The sequence below is a fragment of the Pleurodeles waltl genome, chromosome 6 (genome assembly GCF_031143425.1).
Source record: "Pleurodeles waltl isolate 20211129_DDA chromosome 6, aPleWal1.hap1.20221129, whole genome shotgun sequence".
NCBI classification, from domain to species: Eukaryota; Metazoa; Chordata; class Amphibia; order Caudata; family Salamandridae; genus Pleurodeles; species Pleurodeles waltl.
The window spans coordinates 1363422592-1363450265 of record NC_090445.1 but is presented as its reverse complement, the minus strand read 5'-3'; the positions used below and the strand labels follow the sequence as shown (position 1 = coordinate 1363450265).

At 42.5% G+C, this 27674-nt stretch overlaps 1 protein-coding gene across 1 annotated transcript in view; it reads right to left on the bottom strand.

Moving 5' to 3' along the window:
- CDHR1 (cadherin related family member 1) overlaps positions 1–27674 on the bottom strand; it is a 408684-nt gene that overhangs the window by 80397 nt on the left and 300613 nt on the right. The window contains exon 14 of the mRNA XM_069240657.1: positions 13843–13910. Coding sequence (XP_069096758.1) covers positions 13843–13910 — 68 coding nt within the window. The remainder of the gene's footprint in view (positions 1–13842; positions 13911–27674) is intronic.

The following is a 27674-nucleotide window of genomic DNA, read 5'->3' as shown; positions in this document are numbered from 1 at the left end:
TCAGTGCTTCAACGAGTTATCAATGTAAACAACGATACCTTGATTTACTCAGCCACTGCTGAAGATCACAAACACCTTACAGCCACTCTCAAACGTCTCTGGGAACATGGTGTCACTCTACACCGAGAAAAATGCTCATTCTTCCAGACATCCTGTTAGAAATTAGGTCTGTAGTTGGCAGAGGTATGAACCCCATCTAAGTAGAGACCAAAATCCTAGTCGGGGTAAGCCCCTCACTTCTGTGTTTTTATGAATCCACCCAACTGATGCTGTTTCTAAGTACTAATATTTTAGTACATGCAACATTTCTTTTTGAAATGCTACTCTGACTATTTGTTCTGTCATATTACATTTTATTTTGGCTTCTACACAAAATGTACAACAGTTCTTTTAAAATATACTCAAACACACCATTAGGTAAACAACCATCTCAGTGTAGTATATAACAATTCTTGTGTGGACAAATTCCAAACTATAAGAAAGCTAATAACTTTACCCATATGTTACATTTGGGTCTCTAGCTGGCAGAGGTATGCACCCATTCACATTGTAGGGACCACACTTCTAGTCAGGATAAGTCACAACACAACCTAAATGATCCTGTGCTCACTCTCCGGTAGTTTGGCACAGAGCAGGCAGGCTTAACTTAGAAGGGAATGTGTGAAGAATTTGTGCAATAACTCATACAGTAACACAGTGAAAACACAACAAAAAGGACTCCACACCAGCTTAGAAAAATAGGTAATATTTATCTGACTAAAACAAGACCAAAGCAACAAAAATCCAGTATGCAGCACTCAAGATATCACTTTTTAGAGGTTTAAATAAGTTTTAAAGCAGAGGAATCAATGGATATATCTCTTTAGCACAAAGTACCTAGGATGCCTTAAAAATAAAGCGATTTGTTGATTCTGTACTGCGCAAGGGAGGTAATGAGTTGATTCTTTCATCGCACGGTAGACAATGCAACCGTTCCTTAGTGGCAGGGGTGGTGATGGGTCATTTCTTTCCTCGCAGGAAAGGCGATGCACAAATTTCTAAATACGCAGCCTTGGTTCCTTACTGCGGTGCAGGGTTCATGACAAATTGATGCCCAGGGATGATGCATGGAAAATCCAGACGTGCTTCGATGATAGAACCACAGTGAAACTGGTGCTGCGTCAATGCTGCAGGAGTTTCATAAATCTTTGACCCACGGGACAGTCACAGCATTTATTTTTCAGCTGCAGCACATTGAGCCGTGGATTTTTTATTTTAGGTGAAGTCTTTGATGACCCTGAGACTTCTTAACAGGAAGCAAGCTGATAAACCCTTGGAGATCACTTGTGGTGGGAAGGGAAAGTCCTTCCAGCAGAGTCAGGGAGCAGCAGGGCAACAAGTAAAAGAACAGCCCTTCCAGAGAAGCAGTCCAGGTTAGTCTTTTGAGCAGCACTGCAGTCCTTCTGACAGAGTCCAGTTGTAGGTCCAGAAGTGTCTGATTTTTCCGGGTCAAAGACCCGGTATATATATACCGATTTGCACCTTTGAAGTGGAGGAGACTTCAGAGAGTGGTTTTGAAGAGCACCAGTTCCCCTTTTAACACAGTCCTGTCTTCCAGAAGATCTGTGGGGGTTATCAGTCCTTTGTGTGGGGTCAGGCCACTAGCCTTTGAAGTGTGAGAGCTCCTCCACCTTTCCTGCCCAGGAAGACCCATCAGTATGCACCTGAATTCAGATGCAGCTGAATGTCTTGTGTTTATGACTTTTGGGTGGAATACATAAGGGGAGCTGTCGACCAGCACAGAACAGACCTGGATTGGGGAAAGGCTGTAAGGCAAAGAGAGCACTAAGGCCCTGATTTATACTTTTTGACGCTAAACTGCGCTAGCACAGTTTAGCGTCAAAAAGTATACCACCCGCTAGCACCATCCCAAAATGCCGGCTGGGTGTCATATGTATGGTATGATGTTAGCAGTCGGTAAGGCCCGGTTAACGTCAAAATATTTAACGCTAACCGGGTGGGGGAGGCGTGGGGAACACTGGAGATTGTGCATCGAAGAATGGCGCTAGTCAGTTTAGAGTCAGGAAAATGACTCTAACTTTATTAGCGTCATATTTTGGCTCACAACCCCCTTGGACATGACTCCTGTCTAAGTAAAGAAAGGAGTAATGCCCCCCAGCCCAATGGCCATGCTCAGGGGACTTATGTCACCTAGACATGGCCATTGGGCCCAGTGCCATGTAGGGAGGCCCAATTTAGGCCCCCCATGGCACTTAAAAAATGTTTTAATATACTCATCTCTACTTACCTGCACTTACCTGGGATGGGGTCCCCCCATTCTTAGGTGTCTTCCTGGTGTGGGTTGGGATGTCCCGGGGGCCAGGGAAGGGCACCTGTGGGATCTTTCCATGGTCTCTGACCATGGAAATAGGCCCACAGGTCTCCTAACGCCTGCCCATACCAAGACATTGAATGATGGTGGTAAGCAAGCTTAGTGCCATTATTTAAGACCCCCATGCCCCCGAGCATGATTTTAGCACAGGGGGATAAGTATGGCGCAAGTGCCATAGATTTGTTTTCTGCACAGGAACACCTATGTTGCATCTCATTGACGCAAGGTAGGTTTCCACATCCAGAAAAGGACAAAGTATATATATGGAGTTAGGTTTGCGCTGAATAGGCATAAAAAAATGATGCTAATTTGGCACAAACCGAGTATAAATATGCCCCTGAATGCAGAGAAATACCTACTTTCTAAAAGTGACATTTCTAAAATTGTAATGTTAAATCCAAGTTCATCTGTAGGCTTGATTTCTCACTACAATTCCAACCATACCAAACATGCCAATACCACTCCTTCCAGATCAGAAAATACAATTTAAAGGTATATAAGGGAATTTCCATGACTGGCCTATGAGAGGAGCAGGCTTCACAATAATGGAAAATGACTTTGGGAGTTTTTCACAACCAGGACGTGTAAAATGTACAAGTACATGTCCTGCCTTTTATAAACATAGTACCTTACCCTATGGGCTACCTAGGGCCTACTTTAGGGTGACATATGTAATAAAAGGGGAGTTTAAATCTTGGCAAGTAGTTTTAAATGTTAAGTTGAAGGGGCAGTGAACTGCAAGCACAGGCCTTGCAATGGCAGGCCTGAGACAAGGTTAATGGGCTACTTATGTGAGTGGCACAATCAGTGCTGCAGGCCCGCTAGTAGCATTTATTTGACAGGCCCTGGGCACATATAGTGCACTTTATTAGGGACTTATAGTTAAAGTAAATATGTCAAGTGGGTAGGCGCCAATGTTGCCATGTTTAGGGGAGAGAGGGCAAGCACTTTAGCACTGGTCAGCATTGGTAAAGTGTGCAGAGACCTAAAACCAGCAAAAATCAGATGAGAACAATGGAGGAAGGCAGGCATAAAGTTGGGAGAAGACCACCATAAGGCAGTCAGGTCTAACACCTCCATAGAGTTCTTTGGGTATGTTTGCAACAAGGAAGGAGTGCAGCTTGACCCCTGCAAGTCACATGCCATCAGGCAAGCTCCAGTGCCCACCACAGCATCGAAATTGCACAGCTTACTAGGTATGGCCACATATTGTGGCAGATTCATCCCTAATCTAGCAACTCTCTCTGAACTGCTGAGAGCCCTGACCAAAGTTGATGCCCCCTAGAAGTGGGGCAACCAAAAAGAGGAAGCGTTCCAAAAAAGAAAAGACAGCCCTCTTGAGCACAATGACAATGGTCTACTTTGACTCAAAAAAGAAGACAGAGCTACTCGTAGACTCAAGCCCTGTTGGCCTCGGAGTAGTGCTCACCCAAGAAGTAGAACCAGGGAGGTGGAAGTATTAGCATTTGCTAGCAAGGCACTCACACCGACCAAGGCCCGATATGCACAGTTTGAAAGGGAAGCCATAACCATCAAGTGGGCAAGTGGACACTTCCATCTGTCCCTCTGCAGAAGGCCCTTCAGAGTGGTCAATGACCACCAACCACTAATCCCGCTTTTCTGACACAGTGCCACATCCGTCCCGTGCATCGAATGTTGGGTCATCTAACTGCAACATTACCAGATGAGTAGTGTATAACGACCAGAGTCCGAAAACCCAGGCGGATTTCCTTTCCCAACCCCAGCCCCGAGACACTGAAGGCATAGAAGACAACACTGAAGCAATAGAAGAGCATGTACACATGATATCACAAGGCACTTGCCCAAAAGAGCTCAGCCTGCACAAAACTGTGGATGCTACCACTACAGATGCGATTCTGATGAAAGTGTAGGATGCCCTACAGCAAGGAGCATGGCAAGACTTCTTGCGTGATGCCAGCAACTGGCATGGACTGGACCAAGAAAGACTTATGAAACCCTGGAGGGTACGTGGAGACCTCAGCACCATACAGGATGGACTGAGAGGTCACTGGCTGGTGATTCCCGAAAGTCTTCAGCACCAAGTAATGATGTTTGCACATTGTTTGCACATGGAGGACACATGGCCACGGCCAAGATGAAGTCACACATGTGGGAAAAGTTTTGGTTTCCCCACCTCAAAACTGCACTGGACGATGTAGTACAGCAGTGCCCTGTATGCCAGCTCACCAACTCTCAGGAAGTCCTGGCATAACAGAAGAAATGTGCACCACCCCTTTGTCCAAAGTAAGCCTAGGCTTTGAAAGCTTCCCAGACAGGAGGACCCCCTGTTGTCCTCATAGTCAGTTACTCAAAGTATCCAATTGCTAAAGTCATCAACTCAACAGTGCTAGCCAACATCGCACCAGTGCTGGAGAAAGTCTTTCCACTTTTCTGCGTCCCTGAGGAACTTAAAACAGACTATGGCTCACCCCTAAAAGGGTCAGAGTTCGAAGACCTACTCTTCAATGAAGGTATACAACATTGTTGCATTACACTTCAATGACCACAAGTGAATGGGGAAGCTGAATGCTTCATGCGTACACTGAATAAGACCCTCAGGATTGCTACAGTCGAGGGGACTGACCTTGAACTGAGCCCCCAAAGATTCCTGAAGGAATTTTGCAGGACACCTCACTGCACCATTCTACGATCCCCAAGGTCATGGTAAACATCCTTTTTTACGACTTTTTTATTACGAAAGTCGTGGTTAACGAAAGCGTAACAACGCTTTTTTTAACCACGACTTCGTATTGTTGTGCCTTAACTACGTATGTTCTGAACAACGAACATGCATGGTTAAGGTACAAAGAAGGGAGTTGGCGAAGGCAAGTGGTGGGTTTAGGTTTTGGGGTGGGGTTGGGGGGTCAGGGGGTTTTAGGTTTTGGGGTAGTGTTGGGGGGGTGGGGCGTTTTTGGTTTTGGGGAGTGGGTGGGGGTCAGGGGGTCAGGGGGTTTTAGGTTTTAGGGTGGGGTTGGGGAGGTGGGGCGTTTTTGGTTTTGGGGAGTGGGTGGGGGGTCAGGGGGTTTTAGGTTTTGGGGTGGGTTTGGGGGGGTGGGGCGCTTTTGGTTTTGGGGAGTGGGTGGGGGTCAGGGGGTTTTAGGTTTTAGGGTGGGGTTGGGGGGGTGGGGCGTTTTTGGTTTTGGGGAGTGGGTGGGGGGTCAGGGGGTTTTAGGTTTTGGGGTGGGGTTGGGGGGGTGGGGCGTTTTTGGTTTTGGGGAGTGGGTGGGGGGTCAGGGGGTTTTAGGTTTTGGGGTGGGGTTGGGGGGTGGGACGTTTTTGGTTTTGGGGAGTGGGTGGGGGTTTTAGGTTTTAGGGTGGGGTTGGGGGGGTGGGGCGTTTTTGGTTTTGGGGAGTGGGTGGGGGGTCAGGGGGTTTTAGGTTTTGGGGTGGGGTTGGGGGGGTGGGGCGTTTTTGGTTTTGGGGAGTGGGTGGGGGGTCAGGGGATTTTAGGTTTTGGGGTGGGGTTGGGGGGGTGGGGCGTTTTTGGTTTTGGGGAGTGGGTGGGGGGTCAGGGGGTTTTAGGTTTTGGGGTGGGGTTGGGGGGGTGGGGTGAGGGATGTAGGGTGAATGTTGCCTATTGCTAATGATTTTATCAGGAATGCCTTTACAACGAAATATCGTTGTTAAGGCATTCGTGGTAAAATCATTATTAGTAAGGACGAGGTCGGTGTTCCGACCTCGTTGTTAAGGTTAGTAGTTGTTTTTAATTCGGTGTTCCGTCATATAATCCATGGTGATTGATGCTCAATGACTCCAGAGGGATATGATACCCATTCACCAGGGTTGGCAACCACCACCCTATGACCACATGAGTGCCCAAGGCCGGCATAGGCAGAGCAATACATATACAAGTCTGAAAAGTCGAGCGACAACATGACAGCTAGTGCCAGGTTATGGCGTGATCATTACAAACCGACGACCAGGGTGGAAGTTCAGGATGCTATTGGAACCAGGAGCATGGACAATGCTCCGGGTGGCCGGCACCATGGTCACTGCACAAAAACGGACTGAAGAAGTAATCTGAAACTCATCATGGTTCCGAAACGTTGATTTCCTGAGGCTTCAAGAACCAAATGCTGAAGGCAATGGCGTTATGATGGACATTTCCATTGTGAGGGAAAGACTGCATGGTGCCATCCCAAACAGTCTCAAGCCAGAACGACCCAGTAAAAGGGAGAGGATACATCCACTCAGCAATGCAACCGGCAATACAATCTCAGGTGAAACCCACCACCGAGCCAACGTTTCAAAAACTTTGTATACCACGTTCTTTGAAGGACTTTCGATACTGAGTCGTGAAGGGATGTTGTGAGATGGTCATACGTATTTCTTTTTAGACTCTAAGAGACATTATTCTCAAGTGAGCCTTCTCCCCTGTTCTAACCTCACCAACATGCACCCCCATTAAAAACTAACTAGTAGCAACTGGTGACATGTATGGTAATTTTATCTCCACCCCATCTGGATCCCTGTAATTTATCCAGTCAGTTTAATTTCAGCACTCCCTCTGGTTCTTTTAACCAAGAGGTTGAGTCCGCCCAAGTAGTATCATCTTACTTGGGTGGGGCTAGGTGGTCAAATGATGAAGCAAGACACTATTATGTGTGTGAGACCACCTAGTCCGTAAGGGAACTCCCCCCTCCCACCGTAGGACAACACAGCTTTCTGTCCCTGGGACACTTTTCACCCATGCTTTCCCCGTCTCATATCTCAAGGTGACCTAATTGATACCGCCCATTGAGGGAACACTGACCCAGTTCCACCCTCAATCCCTACTACCCCACACCCTTAGTGGTTATATGTGAGATGCCCGGGACCACCCCTGTGGTCATTTACTGCCCAGAATTGCACCCTATACATCCTCTGGCCCAGGGTGGCCGGAAGCTATACATAAAGGGGTCCTGGACCTCACGTGGTCTTTGGCCCATACCACTACTCTGTGTGAATGTGTATTTTATTGCTGCGCTGGCTGGGCCTACCATGAGGTGGGAATAATAAAATAGTGACCCGTTACACCTGCCACAGTGTGATATCACTGTGTAAAGTTGTGGAAAGAGTCTATTCCATGTGACACACGGTGGCAGCCTGAGAGTTGACAGATCTGTACTTTTGTTGGACTTGGGCTGTGGTATTCAGACCTTTCCACCCAGCATAATAATAATACTATGGAGGAACGGACTTGTCCTTTGCCGTTGTGAATTGACTAGCCTTAGATGCTATGCACGCATCTACGCTCAGGGCTTTTATGCCACTAAGATAGAAACTAGTGGTGTGTCTAAATCTGTACTTCTGTTCTTTTTGCAGTGCTCTCTCTCTACACCTGAAAATGAAAGGTGTTTGCAGCATGGAGGCGGAGACGCGCCTACTTATGCTGGTTTTATTAACAGAATGCGAATATATTCACAAATTTATATTTTTTCTCATGTTTGTGTTCACCCCTGGTATAGATTTTTTTTTTTTGCAACCAGCCAACACGATGTAACAGAAAGAGCCTGGATGCACCCAGCTAATCGTGTTCCTCTGTTATTCAGTTAACACTTTGCTGACGTACTGTGCGAGAAATAAGTCCAGGGCTGGAAAATGCTGCTTGTATATTCTTGGTCCCAGGCAGGTCTCACATCCTCGCAATGGGCTGTTTTAAGGACAATAATTACCCTTGTTGTTAGGGTATTAAGCGTCTCTCTGTGCCGTATTTCCATATGCATGTCTTTTTGATGCGCGCGGCCTTGAGCACGCCGCAGCCTCACCTCAAGCTTTAGAGATATCCATCTGTGACAACATCTGGCGCTTGTCAAATCACCCGCATATGTTGTACTCCTGTTGTATCGACATAAGGTGTGCTTTTCAAGACAACGCATCACAAAATTGCTAGCGTGTGTCTAATAAGAACATCTGTACACCTGCCTCAATTAATCACTCACGTTATCGTGGCTGCTCTTCGTTCTACGGAAGAAGTTGCAAGACTATGACAAAATGTACTGACAGAAAGCAAGTGAAAAACGCCAAAATGGTATGTATTCGCAATTCTGTCTGGGAAAATAGCACTGGATCTTAAAAAATGCCTTACAGAAAAAGGGCCCAATATACAAAACATTTTTTTGCAGGTAGGTTGCATGATCAATATGTGTGAAAATGTAGCTTGGCCATCCCACCCCGGTTTCACAAAATCAATATCTGTGCATATTTTTAGTTTAAGGCAGCACTTATAAACATGAAAGATTAACCAGTAACCCCACCTTATAGGGAGGTATTGATTAAGTTGTATATTGAAACATGGGCGCTGATTCACAAAACATTAATGAGAACGATATGTAGTACTAAATAAGTTGCCTTTTATATACTCTTACATGAGTTTGTGAATCCCTCCCAATATAGAGCGTTTTGATGGACTTGGACAAAGGCTTCTCTCCACGAATTGGCCCACACAGTGCTTTTATGTAGGCCTGCCTTTAGCCCTTCGCTTTTCTCATTGCATCTGTATGAATGTATATATGTATAATAATTACACAAGGGGTTAAGGGTCAAGAAGGTCAATGGTTACTTTCCGTAAACATAACAATATTATGTAACAATACAGTTGGTGCAAGAGAATCATTTCTGATATATACTTGTTTATACCTCGACTACTGACGTTGACAACTTAATATTTATCTTTATATACTAGACTGGATCCTTGACCTTACTGGCGAGTTGAAGCATCAGGGGTAAGAGACAAAAAGAATAAAAGAGTGTTGTGGTATGCTAAGCCTGCATGACAACACTTTCTCACTAATGTATGCATTTGTGCTTTGCACCATGATACCCTACTTGTTACCTGACTTTGTCATATTTCACAATAGCTCTACTGACTACCCATTGAGGAAAGCAGAGTCCGGATTCAATAGTTAGCGGCTGTACAACTTTTTGATTTTCATTAAGCAGAGAGGGACTACCGCCCTTGAAGAAAGTCCAGAAACATGTCAACATAGTATAATGGGTCGAATTAAACCCTATTTATTTTTTCACCCTACCTATTGAGGACTATGATAACTAGAATAAAGAGTACCTTGTCCACTGATATGGTAGTTTTAACAACACTCCCTAATCTCTCTGCCTCTCTATTATGAGTGGCTTCGGACTGTTGGAATGACTCTGTCAAAGATGTTGTGATAGCCCTAATTGGAGCTATTGTTTTTCTAAGCGCCTTGCTGAGATTTAATCTTTAAAAAATCATATCTTTGCTTGTGTTTGTTGGATTTTTACCATTTTGGTCTTGTTTACTCAGATAAATATTGGGTGTTTCTCTAAACTGGTGTGGAGTACTTTTGTTGTGTTTTCATAGTGTTACTGTGTGTGTACAAATACTTTACACATTGCCTCAGAGACAGGCCTGTCTGCTCATGCCAAGATACCAAGTGGGTGAGCAGGGATTATCTTAGCTGTGTGGCTCCCTTACCCTGACTAGAGTGAGGGTCCCTACTTGGACAGGGTGCAAACCACTGCCAATTTCTAACATTGACCTCGTCCAATTCTAAGGAAATGTTGTTTGTATTAGACATGGAATTTCACAGTTATACTATTCTATTCTTGATTGGTTCTTGTGGCGGTCTGGAACCGACTGAGTGAAGTTGCATATCTGTGACTGCCTAACATTACAAAACTAGCTAAAAGCCTACTTTATGCAAAAAAAATATAGGGGGTCGCCCGCCAAGCGGGAACCGCCAGAAGACCGTACCACGGTCAAAAGACCGCGGCGGTCATTCTGAGTTTCCCGCTGGGCTGGCGGGCGACCGCCAGAAGGCCGCCTGCCCGCCCATCGGGAAACCCCCTTCCACGAGGATGCCGGCTCCGAATGGCACCTGTGACGATTTTCAGTGTCTGCCACGCAGACACTGAAAATCTATGTGGGGCCCTGTTAGGGGGCCCCTGCAGTGCCCATGCCAGTGGCATGGGCACTGCAGGGGCCCCCAGGGGCCCCATGACACCCGTTCCCGCCAGCCAGGTTCTGGCGGTGACAACCGCCAGAACCAGGCTGGCGGGAAGGGGGTCGGAATCCCCATGGCGGCGCTGCTTGCAGCGCCGCCTTGGAGGATTCCCTGGGGCAGCGGGAAGCCGGCGGGAAACCGCCGGCTTCCCTTTTCTGACCGCGGCTTTACCGCCGCGGTCAGAATGCCCCCGGAAGCACCACCAGCCTGTTGGCGGTGCTTCCTCCGTCACCTACCCTGGCGGTCATAGACCGCCAGGGTAGGAATGACCCCCATAGTGTCTTCTCATCTCTTTTTCAAAGGCTTTGTTACAATAAGATGTGCATGACCAGGTTAGTTGTCAATGCTGGTTGATAAAATGTTGGGTAGTATTTGTGTTTCATTTGCTTCGTGGTTTATTTTACAATATTAGAGCATTTTATCCAAGTGCTTGTTAAATTAATTATACCAGATCTTTTCTGATTTCCTCAATCATTGTGTTGGTTTGAGCCTTGGACATACCTCCTGATTTTGCCTTTTACTTTCTTAGGAATATAACCTGAACCCAATATTGGGGTGGCATGAGAAAATTGTAATAAGTACATTTTTACTCAACCTGCCAGAAACTGCTGCCATGAATTAGACTCTAACAAGCTTTTCATGCTTTGATAGCAGTAATTTTGATAAATATATGCCTAATACAGGTAGTCTTGCCAGATTTTCAAATAAGTGTGAGATAACCACCTGTAACCACCTGTAACCACCATATATAGTTGGCACCCCATTATAATGTGTTTCTTTTATGATTGTCCAAAAACAGGGCCTCATTATGACATTGGCGGTCCTAGGACTGCCAATGCCACGATGCGATCGGACCGCCACACTCCTGACGGTCCGACCGCCACATTACGACCATGCTGGTTCAACCACCAGGATACCGTTGTCCCTGTCAGGAACATGGTTCCTGACGGGCTGCCGGTGGTCAGAGTCATGGTAAGCCACGGCTGCAATGAGTTCAGCACCACCGTGCTGATCACAAGTCTAGTTTCCACCAGCCTTTTCATGGCAGAGACCCTGTCATGAAAAGGCTGGCGGAAACACAGCGCTGGGGGCCACAGTGGGCCCCCTGCACTGCCCATGACCATGTCGGGACAGTGCAGGGGTCCCCCCGTCCAGTACTCTTGGAATGTGCACTGGCTGCTTGGCAGGAGGTGCGCATTCCGAGGGTGTAAAGTGCAGTGGTACTGGCCTTGGCTCTCTTAGGGGGACGCAATACCATAGCGCTGTTCCCACTGGGTTGACTTCATAATAAGATGTTCCTAACTGTGAGCCCAGTGGGAACATTGTAATACGACAGGGGTGAGGCAGTCAAGTTGATGGCAACCTCATCCCCGCGAGTTTGGCGGTTGGCTCGCCCAAAATTCCTAAGGAGCCACAGAATTTCTTTTTTGTAAGTACCTCTAACAAGTTTTCTGCTGGGTATTTCTGCAGAGATTCATACTTCTACTTTTGTCCTCTGTATTTAAACGTTAATGGCAATAGATTTTCAGAATATATAAATTTCATGACAAGCAACCCCCACCTCAAGAAGAAATGTCCGGTTATTTTTGTAATATGCAGAAAGATCTGTTTAGTCACTGTTAATATATTAAACAAAAATACGGTATTCCTGTAGTTCAAACAGCCGAGCATGCCTGTCTTTCTCGACCAATAACTGGTTGGCTGTCTTAGGTGATGTGTGCATGTCGATTAAAAGTCAGTGTACCAGCCATAATTGAAATTTATGATTAATGATACTGAATGCAGCAAACCAGGAAGTTCTCTAGATCATTCCAAAGCAGTGGGACTTGAAAAACAGAATAAGCAATAATTTAAAGAAATGTAAAAATCTGTGCCACAGTGAAGGTGTAACAAATTATCTATTTGTTACTCTTCTTGGACTCAATTATTAGTTCATGCAAAAATAGTACAGATCAAAGAGAATTTGGGAGTAAAAGTAGACTGCCTGACAACCGAGAATTCAACATTAATCAAGCCTCTTTCTGAGAAGTACATGAAATTGCCACAGCCTGCGAATACAACTGTTTGCAGAAGGGCGGCAAGTCTAAGTTTGTTGGAATTTACTGCACGGATATTTAGAGGGTGCAATAAAGTCAGACCCCCAAAGTTAAAGTTCAGCAGGGGAAAACTGTGAAATGTATTGGGTGAAAAAATGTCTGGTAGTCTTGACGATGTGAATATCTGTGCAAATACACCAAACCACTCACATTTTCCCCATTTGAACAGGGAAAGCTAAGTATCGATCTTACCGGGATGGATATCTATCAGTGCCATCAAATAACTGATCCCCCTCCAGAACACTTATTATGCAGCCCAAATAGTTTCAAATGTGGAGTGAAACCATGAATGCGAATCATACAAGGCACAAACAAAAAAAGGACCAAATATGATGAAGCATCATATGTGTATCCGGGGTTGATAAAATGCTTGTTGGGGTATCTTCTAAAGACCTGCCTGCCTAATTGTGAACTATATACACATAAATAAAGAAAATACTTCTATGAGCATTTCCAAGTAAATTAATCAGATACATGCACCTCTAAATAGAAAGACAAAAAATAATTTTAAAAGAATAGTACAATTATTATACTTATTCCCATCTACTGCCTGCAAGCAGATACTGATTTCATTCTAATCAATATGTTGCTGGGTCTTACAACCCAAAGTTCAGTGACAATAGTAGTAAACACCACACACTATCGATGTGCCCAAATCTGGAATATTGTTTCTCAGGCTTGCAGATTCTGATCATCAGTTCAATAAAAGCAGTCTTCACAAAAGATGAGGGCTTTTTTATGTGTCATGTACAATCATCTGTAGCAGCCTCTGTCGAAACCCTATTGTGAACATTACAACAAACAGTCAGCTTTGGGTGAACCCTTTGCTTGATTGCTTCGGTATCTTGGAATTTGTCCGACCCAAGGAGCATTTTGGTCTTATCCTGTTCTTGACTTGTTGGCATGTATACTTTCGCTGTTGACACCAGACTTTAAATTGCAGAGCTGCTGAGGGACTATTATCTCTCCTTCTCTATTGCTCCATCTTCTGCCCTCTCCCCTAACTTTCTTCTTTTTCTAAATTATAAACTAACCCTCTAAGTGCATGCTTGATTCCCTTGAGCCTCTGTCACTCTGTGTGACGCCTGTCACTGTATTGGCCGGTGGCAATCCCCAAATGTGTTTAATCTTTCCATGATGACCACCAAAAATGCCCAGGCACATGCAGGTACAACTAACATCTCTGAATGAATGTTCTTATGCTTTAAGAAAATCCATTCATCGATGACCACCACAATTGCTCATAACTCCATGTCAAATGTTCAAATAATTTGAATGCTCATACTGATGCTTGTTCAAATTTAAACAGACAAGGAAATTAGTACTTGAAAGGATTGTTTTCTTTCAATTCATTTTAAAAATAAATTCAATTACATAGTACACAACTTACAGATCTGCTCCTGCTCCATAAATTGAATATTTCACCTCTCCCCAGAGGCCAGAATCGGCATCTGTTGCCTAAAAAAACAGGATTATGAACAGGGTCATGATTAGATACCATAAAAAATAATAGTTATTCTTTTCACTTCCATCCCTCCACCTTAAATCCATCCCAGTTGGTAGAAACCTCTGTGTGGTTAGAATTGGTACCTTCACACACACCCTTCACTCCCACGTGTCTAGCATTGAACTTTGAGAAATTTGCACTCCCCATTTCCTCGAAACAACTATATCCTCGATTGGTAATCTAATCATGGAGAAGATAAATTATTGGAACTGCCTGCATGGTGGCCTACCAAAGAACTCACCACATTTGCCACCTAGACCTTTTCTAGCCTGTTTATAATTCCTTACTCACACAAGGCAGGCTGAATATTTGACAGACATAGGGAACTATGTAAATTATTAATTCAGTCTTCAAATATTACTTTGCAACGCACTGCCCCAATGTATCTCTCACAGTCACCCATTACATCCTCTCCTGGGATTTATACTTTTTTTGCGCCTCATTAACGTAATTTTTTGACGCAAAAGTAGCCCAAACTTACAAAATATTGGCCCTTATTTACACTTTTTGCTTCAAAACTGCACTAACTCAGTTTTGCACCAAAATATTTAGCACCGGCTTGCACCATTTCTGTGCACCAGCCGGGCACCATATTTATGGAATGGTGCAAGCCGGTGCAAAGGGTAGGCTAGAGTAAAAAAAACTGACTTTAGTCCGGTGGGGCTGGCGGTATAGAAGAAGAGGGTTTAGCACCAATAAATGACTTTAGGCAGGGTAGAGTAAAAAAAATGACTCTAACCAGATTAGCGTCATTTTATGGTGCTAAACCTACCATGCCACATGACTCCTGCTTCAAAAAAGGCAGGAGTCATACCCACCACCCAAATGGCCAGCACAGAGGACAAGGGTCCCCTGGGCATGGCCATTGCACCCTGTGCCATGTATGGGGGCCCATTTCAGGGCCCCCTATGGCACTTTACCTGGGATAGGGTCCCACATCCTCCGCAGTCCCTCTGGTGTGGATGGGGGTGCCCCCTTGGGCCTGGGGAGGGCACCTGTGGGCTTATTTCATGGTGTTCCACCATGGAAATAGGCCCACAGGTCCCCTAATTCCTGCCCTGACCCAGGCTTTAAAAAATGGGGCAATTCAAGCTTTGCACCATTTTTTGACTCCTCCTCCCTCCCTTGCACCATTTTTGCATGGGAGTATAAATATGGCGTTAAGGCCACTGAGTAATTTTTTGCACGGGAACGCCTACCTTGCATCTCATTAAGGAAAGGTAGGTTTCCACATCCAAAAAATGACATTAACTCCATAAATCTGGGCTAGATGGGTCTAGCACCAAAGTATAGATATGGAGTTAGTTTTGCACCAAATTAGAGTAAAAAAAAATGACGCTAATTCAGTGCAAACAAAGTATAAAATGCCCCTTGGTGTCAAAAAATGACGCTAATGTGGTTAGAGTCATTTATTTTGACTCTAACCTGCCTATCGTCATTTGTTTTACGCTAGCCTACCCTTTGCACTGGCTTGCACCATTCCATAAATATGGTGCCCAGCTGGTGCTAAAAAATGGTGTAAGTCAGTGCAAAACTTTTTGTTGCAAAACTGGGTTAGTGCAGTTTTGCACTAAAAAGTATAAATAAGGCCTTAGGTGTCTAGTTGGCAGTGGTATGCACCCTGTCGCATTGTAGGGACAATAATTCTAGCTCTATAAATCATAACACAACCTAAATTATCCTGTGCTCACCTTCCGGTAGCTTGGCACAGAGCATTGTGAGTGCTGATTTCAGCAGCAATAAATTTTACATATATTCCTGTGTGTAAATTATTATATAAATTAGACTAACAATTGAATTAATGTGTGTTGGCATAATGGTGCCTTTTTGAATGGCCATCATCAAATGCAAGGACTGCACATGTTTTCTTATAAATGTACTAACTTTGTAATGAGAAAATATTCTGTCTCTTTAAGAGCATGTCCTCTGCTAAAATAAATGCTGACATAATATGAGTATTGTCTTGTTTTCTGCTGGGCCTCAAGCAGACAAGGCCACAATGCAAAGTTATCTAACTCCCGCTGTTCTTTCGGGTGATACAATTGTATGCTTTCATGACTGTTGTTTAACAGACTCCATCTATTGAATTTGCATATTTGTCTGTAGTTATGTTTCTCACTCATGTATTTCTCTCAATGGAAATGGTGCAACGAGAAATGTTTCCATATCTTTATAACTACTGTCCGGCAACCACATATTTGGAAGATGCCAAAAAATGGGACCACAGATTGAAGGAGGAAGAGGATATGCAAGATACATTTAGTATAGGTTTGAAATATGAAAAGGGAACAGAAGCCAATCAAAGCATTTCAAGCTAAGATTTTATGCAATTGCGATATCTAAGGTTCTTGTAACTGGATGCTCTTTCTTTGCATGACATTTTTAGCCAATAGTAAATGTTTAGTAAGTTTAATTTAATGTTAGGGTACTGGGAAGAGAGGGTCAGTCATCATTTGGCATTCGGGGTCCTTTTGCTTTCTGATTTCCAGAAACTTCACTTTGCATTTTTAGTGTGACCTGTCACTTTGACACATCATGCGTTGCCAGTCAGTCTACTGACATTCTGGTGCTTTATTATTTTCTGAGTTTATATTGCCTGCTCAATGCTGAACTAATATTCTGATGGTTTAGTTATCCTATAGTCTGTTCCTATTACTGTCCTGATGCTAACGCTGAAGTCCCTCTGATGACGCAGAAGCCAATTGCTGACCTTTCCTAGGGAGAGGTAACTACGAGAGATCTATGCATTGTTAATTGGCTTTTATTTTCCAGGTATCAACTGCTACTGTTTTAATACTGCTGTTGTTTTGATAGCGCCATAGTTAGATGTTTTTCTAAATTAATGTCACTAGAACTTTTGCATGAAGCCCAACATGGTACTGCTAATTTGGTTAGAGAGGTGTTTCTTCATGCCAATGAATTGATGTTAATCTGCTTGCCAAATAAATGATTATATATCTCTTTCTTAAATATTGCTGCTGTTAAGGAGTGTTTTCACTGTTGAGATTATTGTCCTTATTGCATTGTTTAAAATAAGATTTTTTACACCAATTCGTTAGCATGTGATATTTCTTTACTTGTACCATTTGGTGTTGAGACAAATTTTTGTGACCTTAGCATTGTTAATATAGGGAACTAAACATTTTAATTGATAGTAAAAGGTGTGGTTATTTATGGCCAAATGGGTCATGGTGCGTTCTTTACTGACTTTCTAATGTTTTGCATTGTTTGATTGTTGTTGTGCTTTTCAATTTTGGTTTCAATATAATTTAAATGAGTCAAAAGATTCATCGACCTTGTAGTTGCATCCGTTTACTATTATCATGATGAATTAGAAAAGCCAAGGGCGCGCTAACAGTTTTGGTACCAGAGGATGGTTATGTCTCTTTAAATTATTGATTCTGATATTGGTTATGTCTCTTTAAATTATTGAGAGTAGTTTGATTTATGATTGAGATTTATTGATTTTAAATTGATGCAGAAAATAGCGAAGATGTGTCCCTAAAGGCCCAAGGTGATTTTCCCCGGTCCTTGGTGTTTGCCTATGTTGGTGGGGAGTGTTCTCAGCGTTCTATTGTCGGGTTGAATGAAGTATATTATGTGTTTGCACAGCTTTAGCTAATTTGCAGGTGATTGAGTTGTTTGTGAGATTTTAGGAGAGTTTGCGTACTCCAAATGTTGTTGAAGAAGGAGTAGGGAAGTCGGTCAACTTCACATGCGTGTGGCACTTGGTGCTAAAAAATAATAATTGTCCTTGTGGTTGTTGGTATACAGACCTTGCAGGGTAGGTCTAAGACTCCAGAGTATATTGAAAAGTGTATGGAGACACTTGGTTTTTGTGGTAATTTGTCTGTTTAGTAGGCCAACCGGCATGGTTGGCAAGTCGAGTTTGTGAGTCAAGTCGACTGTGAGGTCTTTTCGACTGAGATTTGGCGAGTCCTATGCGCGCCAGGACACTATCCATTGATCAGTTGGAAGTAAAATTTGCAGGTTGAATTTTGCTTGTGAATCTGGGGAACTGAGAAAGATAGAATAGCTGCAAGAGTGAAAGCCGTCAGTGAAAATCCGTAAGGTTCCTGAAGCAATTGTGATTTCCTTTACCTGTAGTAAACAGACAGATTTTTTTTTTATTGGTTTTGATGCTCACAAATAATTTGCATTAGGTTTGAGTGTTTCTGAGTTTAGAAGGACAAGCCGCAAGACTTTGTCAGCCGCTGTGTGTTAGTGTGACATCATCTTGTGCCGCGCTGGGATAGGTTGGTTAGTGAGAAGGGTCGTGCACAGATTGGTGGACAACTATGAAGCGCAATTGATTGAGAAGGGAGACAAAGAGGATTGTGGGATTAAAAGTCACTTCCTGATTATTGATTTTTGACAGAAATTTGTGAAAATTAAGGGCCATATTTATACTTTTTGACGCAAAACTGCGCTAACGCAGTTTTGCGCCAAAATTTTTTACCGGCTAACGCCATTCTGAAGCACCATGCGGGCGCCGTATTTAATCAATGACGTTAGCCGCCGGCGCTGCCTGGTGTGCGTGGAAAAAAACGACGTACACCAGGCAGCGCCGGCGTAGGGGGATATGGAGCTTGGGCGCCAAAAAATGGGGCAAGTCAGGCTGAGGCAAATTTTTCGCCTCAACCCGATTTGCAACATTTTTTTCGACTCCCAACCCCCATAGAAATGACTCCTGTCTTGGCAAAGACAGGAGTCATGCCCCCTTGCCCAATGGCCATGCCCAGGGGACTTCTGTCCCCTGGGCATGGTCATTGGGCATAGTGGCATGTAGGGGGGCACAAATCAGGCCCCCCTATGCCACCAACAAACTAAAAAAAAATACTTACCGGAACTTACCTTAATGTCCCTGAGATGGGTCCCTCCAGCCTTGGGTGTCCTCCTGGGGTGGGCAAGGGTGACAGGGGGTGTCCCTGGGGGCATGGGAGGGCACCTCTGGGCTCCTTCCGAGCCCACAGGTCCCTTAATTCCTGCCTTGTCCAGGCGCTAAAAAACGGCGCAAAAGCGGCCGTACGTAATTTTTTTTGACCCGCCCACTCCCGGGCGTGAATTTTGCCCGGGAGTGTAAATACGGCGCACATGCCTCGGAGTCAATTTTTTAGACGGGAACGCCTACCTTGCATCTCATTAACGCAAAGTAGGTGTCCACGCTAAAAAATGACGCAAACTCCATGGACTTTGGCGCTAGACGCGTCTAACGCCAAAGTATAAACATGGAGTTAGTTTTGCGTCGGAATTGCGTAAAAAAAAACGACGCAATTCCGGCGCAAACAGAGTATAAATATGGCCCTAAGTTTTTCAAAGCTTTGAAAAGTGTTCTTAAGGGAGATGAATATATTCCAGCTAGGGAAGGAGAAGTTTGTCTGCCAGAAGGTACTCCGGCATATATCGTAATTGAAGAGAAAGGTACCAGAGCATGCCTTTGCTTAGAGCATTGCTGCAAAATTACAGGAAAAGAAGGGAGCTGAGCATTTCCTGAAAATGGAACATTTAATTTGCGAATTTTAGAGAATTTGAGACAAGTGATGTATAGTTTAAAACCTCAGTTGGAAGCATTAGCAATCTGGAAACTAGTAGCCAGACAACAACAAGTGTTGAAGTTTGAGAGGAACATGAACAGAGCAGAGAAGTCATTACCAGAAGCTAGGTGGGATAATGACCAGAGACAGTGGAGATTAGATAACCTACATGGTATTGGGATATTTCCTGTGATTTCAGAAGATAGTGAGAAAGAAGCAAAGAAAGCTTCTAAGAATTCAAAAGGGAGTTCAATTTCAGATGAATAGCAGAAACCAAAGAAGCAAAGAAATCTCTAACTCCTGATGAGGAATCGGATGATAAAGAATTAATTTTACAGTTATTGAGAAATCATCCACCACCATATGTGTCACAAGAATGTCCAAGTATTAGTGTGAATTCTATTGCACCAACACCAGTTAACATGACATATAGTCCAGTACAGAGTAACCATCACATGACTGAGAGTTCCATACAGGTTAAATTCTAACGTGAACCAGAGCTCAGTACAGACTGGTTCATCTGCGCAAGTACAAATGTAGAGCAGCTTCAATCGGTCAACTGATTCTGTACAGCTGACACAACCTAGTGTTCCGAGGGCATACCCAGATGTGCTTATTGTAAATGCAACAGCTAATCTAATAGTGCTGGCAGGACAGGTTTACCAGAAACCAATGTTGATTCAGACAGAGCCAACTCCGATGTTACTGATTCAAATGCATAAAACAGGGGTAGTGCAGCCTCAAAACGCAACTGCCAGACAAAATCCAGATGCTGTGTCTGTACCTATTAATATTGGTCCAATTATACCATTGTACCCACAGGGAAATGATGAAACAAATGGTCAGTCAATCAGAAGTCAAAAATCTTAGTGGGACAAAGTGAAGAAGGACATAATGATAATGCCGGAATAGTTTCTCGGGTGAGATAGACTTTTGATGGGACAGGGTCATTAATGGACCTGAGTCCTATAAGAGTTCCTTTGAATACTGAAACAGGGTTGCAAGCAAGGTTGCACATTGGCACCAACAAGAGGTTACTGACACCTCAACCTCCAAGTTTAACTGTACAATCGCTACCTGGTACTGAGACTAATAACATCTCATTACAGGGTTTAACAGCCCAGCAATTAACCAAGTGGTTAGAAAAGCTGAGAACTTCACAAAACGCTTCTAGTGGAGGGAATTTTATTAATTCCCTAAAGTGGATCAGATAGGGCTTTATGTTAAAGGATAGGTGAATAGTCACAAACTCTAATTTTTGGTTGACACTGGAGCTACACGCTCGACATTGTGATCTGCAGGAGTTCCAGACCTGCCGTTGTCAGGGAAGACCGTTCAGATTGTGGGAGCTGCTTAACAATATTTGACAAACCCAATTACGGAACTAGTTTTGGTTAAAATTGGCAATTTTAAGGGTCTGCTCAAGTTTGTGGTTTGTGATTCAAGTCCTGTGTCCTTACTGGGAAAGGATTTATTGTGCAAAACAAGATGCACAATTACTTGTTCAGATGAGGGTATAGAAATTCAAACAAACAGTGTAGATGAAGAAGACCCGATACTTACTGTTAACAATGAGTCAGTGTCTGCAGAATTTCCTTTGATCAGTTTCGATGAGCCAATGAAGGAGGAAGTTCCTTTGATTAATTTCTTTCCAGTTTTTGAAGTGAAAGATCTTCCTGCTGATATACAGGAAAGCGTTAAGATTGAAGTTTGGGATCTTTCAGGAAAGAGTATTGGGTTGATAAAAGGAGCAGAACCAGTTAGAGTCGCAGTTAAGCCTAATGTGGTTTTTCCTCAGACTCCACAATACCCAATGGCAAAATATGCAATTAAGGGTGTGAAACCGTTGATAGGAGAATTTGTGGAGAAAGGTATTTTAAAAGAAGTGTTGAGCATCCCTTGTAATTCACCAATAATGTGTCTGTGAAAACCTTGTGGGAAAATTCGAATTGTACAGGATTTGAGAAAATGATACAGTAATCAAGTGTTGCCCAGTTGTGACAAATCCAGCTGTGATTATGTTTCAGATCCCATGTGATGCTGAATGGTTCACTGTGGTGGACCTAGTCAAGCATTCTTTTCCGTGTCTCTTCATGAGGACAGCAGATATCTCTTTAGTTTTAAGTTCTTAAACAGGGTCTACTGTTGGTATGGAATTCTACAAGTATTTTCAGAGACGCTATGTATTTTCAACCAGGTCTTGAAAAACAATTTGAAAACATTGGTGGTGCCTTTTCAGTCAATATTGGTGCAACACATTGATGATTTGTTAATTGTGTCCAAAAGAAAAGAAGGGTGTAAATACAATATAATTACATTGTTGAATTTTCCTGGAAGACAATGTACATAAAGTGCCCCCTGCTAAATTTCAGGACTGTCAAAGAAGAAGTAAAATACTTGGGTTATTCGATGGAGAAAGCAACTCTGAAAATTTCCAGAGAAAGCTTCATGGCTTCAAGAAGTGTTTTTTGCACAAGTGGCAGAACTAGTGGCTCTTACTAGAGCGTGCCACAGTTAACACAATTGAAAGTCACTATTTACGCAAATAGTCAATATGGATTCGGCTTTGTGCATGACTTTGGCCAACTGTGGTCACGTAGAAGTTTCCTGACCTTTTCTGGTTCACCAATAAGAAATGGTGAAAGAATTCATGAGTTGTTAAAAGCAATTCAAATGCCTGAAAAGATTGCTGTGGTGAAATGCAGTGCACATCAGAGATCACAAGATTACCTGTCATTGGGAAATGCATATGCGGATGAAGTCACAAAGTTTTGCACATTGAATGGCATATCCTACAAAGGAGAATGGGAATTGTTACCTGAAAATGAGGAGATATATGCAAATTACATAATGCATATTATTGATAATTTGGAGGAGTTGAAAACTCTTCAAGACAATGTCGGGAAAGATGAGTGCAGGTATTGGTTAAAATTGAGATGTGTCCAAAGGGACGATAATGTTTCCGTATCATGAGTAGGGAAGGTAGTACTGCCCAACAGTCTACTGACTCAGATGGCAGATACTACCATGGACAGGCTCATTTGGGGAGAGATGCCATGGTCAGGTTGTTTAAACAATTTTGGTTCAATCAGAAGTTTAGACAGGTTGCCGAAGCAGTTTGTCACAGATGCGTCATCTGCCAACAGATGTGGGCAAAGAAGCAATCGTCAATATGGGACATATATGCATGGCTGGAGGACCATTCAGCAGAACACAAATGTATTTCATTGAGATGCTTGAAAATACTGGTTTGAAATATGTGTTGGTGATTGTGTGCATTTTCAGTCATTGGAATGAGGCTAACCCTACAAGGAGAAATGGCAGTCTCACAGTAGCAAAGTTACTGCTTAGGGAGTTAATTCCACGTTTCAGTTTTCCGGTCTCTTTAGAATCAGGTAGAGGAAGCCACTTCAACAATGAGGTGACTAAGTTGCTATGTTCAGTTTTAAACATTGAGTAGAAGCTTCATTGTAGCAACCGTCCAGAAGCCTCAGGACTTGTAGAACAGATGAATGGTACTCTGAAGTTGAGATTGGCAAAAATGTTTGCATCCACAAATTTGAAATGGCCAGATGCTTTGCCATTGGTTCTAATGTCAATGGGAAGTACTCCTGACAAGAAAACAGGACTGTCGCCCCCATGAAATCCTCATGGGAAGAGCCATGAGATTGCCTGCTGTACCTGCAAATGCTCTTGTGAACATTACAGATGATATGGTATTCGACTACTGCAAAGGCCTAGCTGATGTAGTTTGCTCTTTTTCTTATCAGATGGAGGCTAACACACTGCAATCATCCCAAGAGCAAGGACACAACCTGAAGGGAGGTGACCGGGTTGTGATCCCAAAACATGTGAGAAAATCGTGTTTGGAGCCACGGTGGAAGGGTCCTTACCAGGTGGTGTTGATTATACCACAGCTGTGAAGTGTGCAGAACGTCTGAACTGGATCGACGCAAGTCACACTTGCAAAGTGAATAATCCAACAGAAAAGGAAGAAGAGCTGTTGAGATTACCACCACCTAAACATATTCCAGGACAAGACAGAAGAACAAGTGAACTGGATTCAGAGCCTGAACATACTCCAGTTGATTTGCCTACTCCTGTGACAGATGAAGTGGAAGGAATCGTGGAAGAGGAAACTGAAACGTCCTCAATGCCCTCAAATGAAATAGTAAATGACCAAGAGTGAACAAGAGAAAGAACCTGTCCAGAGAAAACCTGCTCAGAGGAGGGTGTCCTCAGAAGCAGATGGTCTGACAAGCCAGACTGAACAAGTGACTGACCCCAGGGGGAAAGGAGTTGAGACAGATCTGAGCCAAAAGGATTGGACTCCTCCTGAACCGGTTGCGGGAACTTCAAAGGAGAAGGATGTGTGTCCAATACTGAAAAGAGCATTAACAAGAAAATCTCTGAAAGGTGACAACTGGCCAGAAACAAGATCAAAGTCAATGAAGACAAACGTGGTACCAACAGTTCAAGAAGAAGTTGATACTTCTAGAAATGAAGATCTAAGCAATGGTGAATACAGTGAAGGTCAAAGATTAAAACGGAAGTTAGTTGCCAATCAAAGATACTCAGGTCCAGATTGGGCATATGTAGCTACCCAAGAATGGCAAGAAGAATTCTTGAATTTTGATTTTGATCGAGACATTGCAGGTCTATATTTTGGCACAGCAAGGAAACTGATGAAGGTTTGTTGAGAAAATTGAAATTTTGAGAAATTGCAAAGAAAGAGACTTTGTTGAAAACTATATTGAAAAGACTTTGATAACCAGATTTTGACAAGCTGCTAAACTGATTTTAACAACTCTACCAATTTGTGACAAAAGAGTCCTGTGTGAATGAAGCTGTGAACATTATTGAGAAAAAAAAGAACAAACATAAGGAGGGATTGAAAATTGAAAACTGAAGCCTTGCAATCGTTTTTTTTTTTTTTTTAGTTTTTTGATTTTTGCTGCATAGCTATTTTTTTGTTTTTGCTTTTAATTTCTGATTCTTTACAGTCCATGGGTAACCACAACCAGCAGAACACTAAAATAGATGCTGTAAATACATGGGTATTGGTTTGGTGATTGTTTGTGCAATTGTATGTTTGTTATTGATTGTGGGTGTGATTGTCTTTGATACGAATGGGACCAACCATGCCATGGCTGTAGAAACTATATCTTAAGAACTAGTGCCTACTCTTTCAGCAATAGATAGATTTAAGATAGATGAGAAATACTTACATACACTGGGAGAACTTTCTTCTAATGTTTTCTATCACTTCTTGTGTGAGTATGTTGATATAATGGATGCGAGAGATTGTTATGTTTGCACACAGATTTCAGCCTTTGTTGAGGATGGAATTGCCTATCACAGTTTTCCTTTACCATATGGCGTAAATTGTAATCTTTTACTAACATGATTCTATAACCAGGATTACATCCAGTATTTCCATTCCAACTTTGACCTAGTGCTTTCTTTTGCACCTATTACTAGGGATCTTAATAAGATAGCTAAAGACAATAACATGGTAATAATGAGAGATTTCTTTGATTCTACACTAATATTTGGGACTGATTTTGCCCATCGAAACAATTTAACCTGTTTACTTTCACCCGTAGAAAATCGTTTTTTAGATTACACAGAAGATAGGAGAAGGGCAATCAAGGCTAAAGTAGATTAGGGATTGGTTTCACGTAGTCCTGGGATTAACTATGCATATATTGACATTACTAAAGCAGGGAGGCTTACCTTAGATGTGCAACACGTAGGAAAGCTTTGTATATACAGACCCCAAAGTAGGATAGATACAATATTTATGGGAACGAGTGAATGCAGACGTGTTTTTGTTTGAGTACAAGTGGACATTTATGTTGTATGGTCAGGATCCGCCAGTATCTGGAATATATTATATCTGTGGGAAAAATGCATATTACAGTCTTCCTAAAGGATGTATGGCACATGTTATTTGGGAATAGTTTTCCCGAAAATGTACCAACTTGATGACTTAAGTAAATTTCCTAAAATGACTGAATTACAACCTAAAGACAAAAACAATATTCAGTTTCCAACCTTGTTTGAGACATTTTTTGGAGCAATAATTCCTTTGGTAGGAGTTGTTCTGAATTCTAATACAATTCAACAGTTGTCTACAGTTGTGGATAACATGCTGTCAAGTCATTCAGGAGCCATTATCCTTTTGGATACAGAAATGGCTGTGGTAAGAGTCTCTTCAGAACCACCTTGCGTTAGACATTCTTTCAGCAAAGAGGGGCAGAGTTTGTAAATTGCTAGGTCCACATCATTGTTGCTCCTACATACCAGACAACAGTAAAGCAGTTAGAAGCTTGATTAACAATCTAACAAAATAAGAAATGAAATTAAACAACTAACTGGGCCCATGTTTTGGGAAAACGTTGGCTAAGGTATGACTGCTGTGGAAAACTGGATTGGCAACCTGGGCAAAGGAATGGTAATGGAAATAACACATGGAGTTTCAATTGTTGTGATTTGTCTAATTGGAATATGGGGACTATGCAAATTGTACAAAGTGATCAAAAGGAGAAGATTTGAAAAGAATCAGAGGAGGGTAGAATTGCAATTGCAAACTTTATATGGGAAAAACATTTAGAAGAAGAGAATTTATAAAAATGTGAGGGAAACTAAATTTTTAAAATCTGTGCAAGAGAAATACATTTAATTGAGATATAAGTGTGATGACATAAATAGTCATCAGAGGAGGGATTGTGAGCGCTGATTTCAGCAGCAATAATTTTTGCATATATTGCTGTGTGTTAATTTATATATAAATTGTATTAACGATTGAATTAATGAGTGTTGACATAATGGTGCCTTTTTGATTGGCCACCATCGAATGCCAGGCCTGCACATGTTTTCTTTTAAATGTACTAACTTTGTAATGAGAAAATATTCTGTCTCTTTAAGAGCATGTTCTCTGCTAAAATAAATGTTGACATAATATGAGTATTTCTTGTTTTCTGCTGGGCCTCAATCAGGCAAGGCCACTGTGCGAAGTTATCTAACTCCCGGTGTTTTTACTGTTGATACAATGTATGCTTTCATGTCCATTGTTTAACAGACTTCATTCATTGAATTTGCATATTTGTCTTAGTTATATTTTTAACTCATGTATTTCTCTCAAGGTCAATGGTGCGACGAGAAATGTTTCCATATTTTTGTAACTATTGTCCAACAACCGCCTATTTGGAGGATGCCAAACAATGGGACCACAGATTGAAGGAGGAAGAGAATATGCAAGATACATTTAGTATAAGTTTGAACTACGAAAAGGGAACAGAAGCCAATCAATGCTTCTCAAGCTAATATTTTATGCAATTGCGATATCTAATGTTTTTGTAATTGGATGCTCTTTCTTGGCATTACATTTTTAGCCAATAGCAAATGTTTAGTAAGTTTAATTTAATGTTAGGGCACTGGGACAAGAAGGTCAGTCATCATTTGTCATTCGGGGTCCTTTTGCTTTCTCGTTTCCAGAGACTTCACTTCGCAGTCTTAATGTGACCTGTCACTTTGACACATCGTGCCTTACCAGTCAGTCTACTGACATTCTGGTGCTTTATTATTTTCTGAGTTTACCTTGCCTGTTCAATGTTGAACTAATATTCTGATGGTTTATTTATCTTACAGTTCAAACGCTAAACCGTCTCCCTTTCCATGTTCCTGGTCCTGTTACTGTCCTGATGCTGACGCTGAAGTCCCTCTGATGAAGCAAAAGCCAATTGCTGACCTTTCCTAGTGAGAGGTAACTATGAGAGATCTGTGCATTGTTATTTGTCTTTTGTTTTCCAGGTACCAACTGCTACTGTTTTAATACTGCTGCTGTTTTGATAGCGCCATAGTTAGATGTTTTTCTAAATTAATGTCACTAGAACTTTTGCATGAAGCCCAGCATGGTAATGCTAATTTGAGGTTAGAGAGGTGTTTCCTCATGCCAATGAGCTGATGTTAATTTGCTTGCTCAATAAATGTATTATAAATCTCTTTCTCAAATATTGCTGCTATGAATGAGTATTTCCCCTGTTGAGATTATTGTCCTTATTGCTTTGTTTAAAATAAGATTCTTTAGGCCAATTCGTCAGCCTGTGATATTTCTTTACTTGTACCATTTGGTGTTAAGACTAATTTTGGTGACCTTAGCATTGTTAATATAGAGAA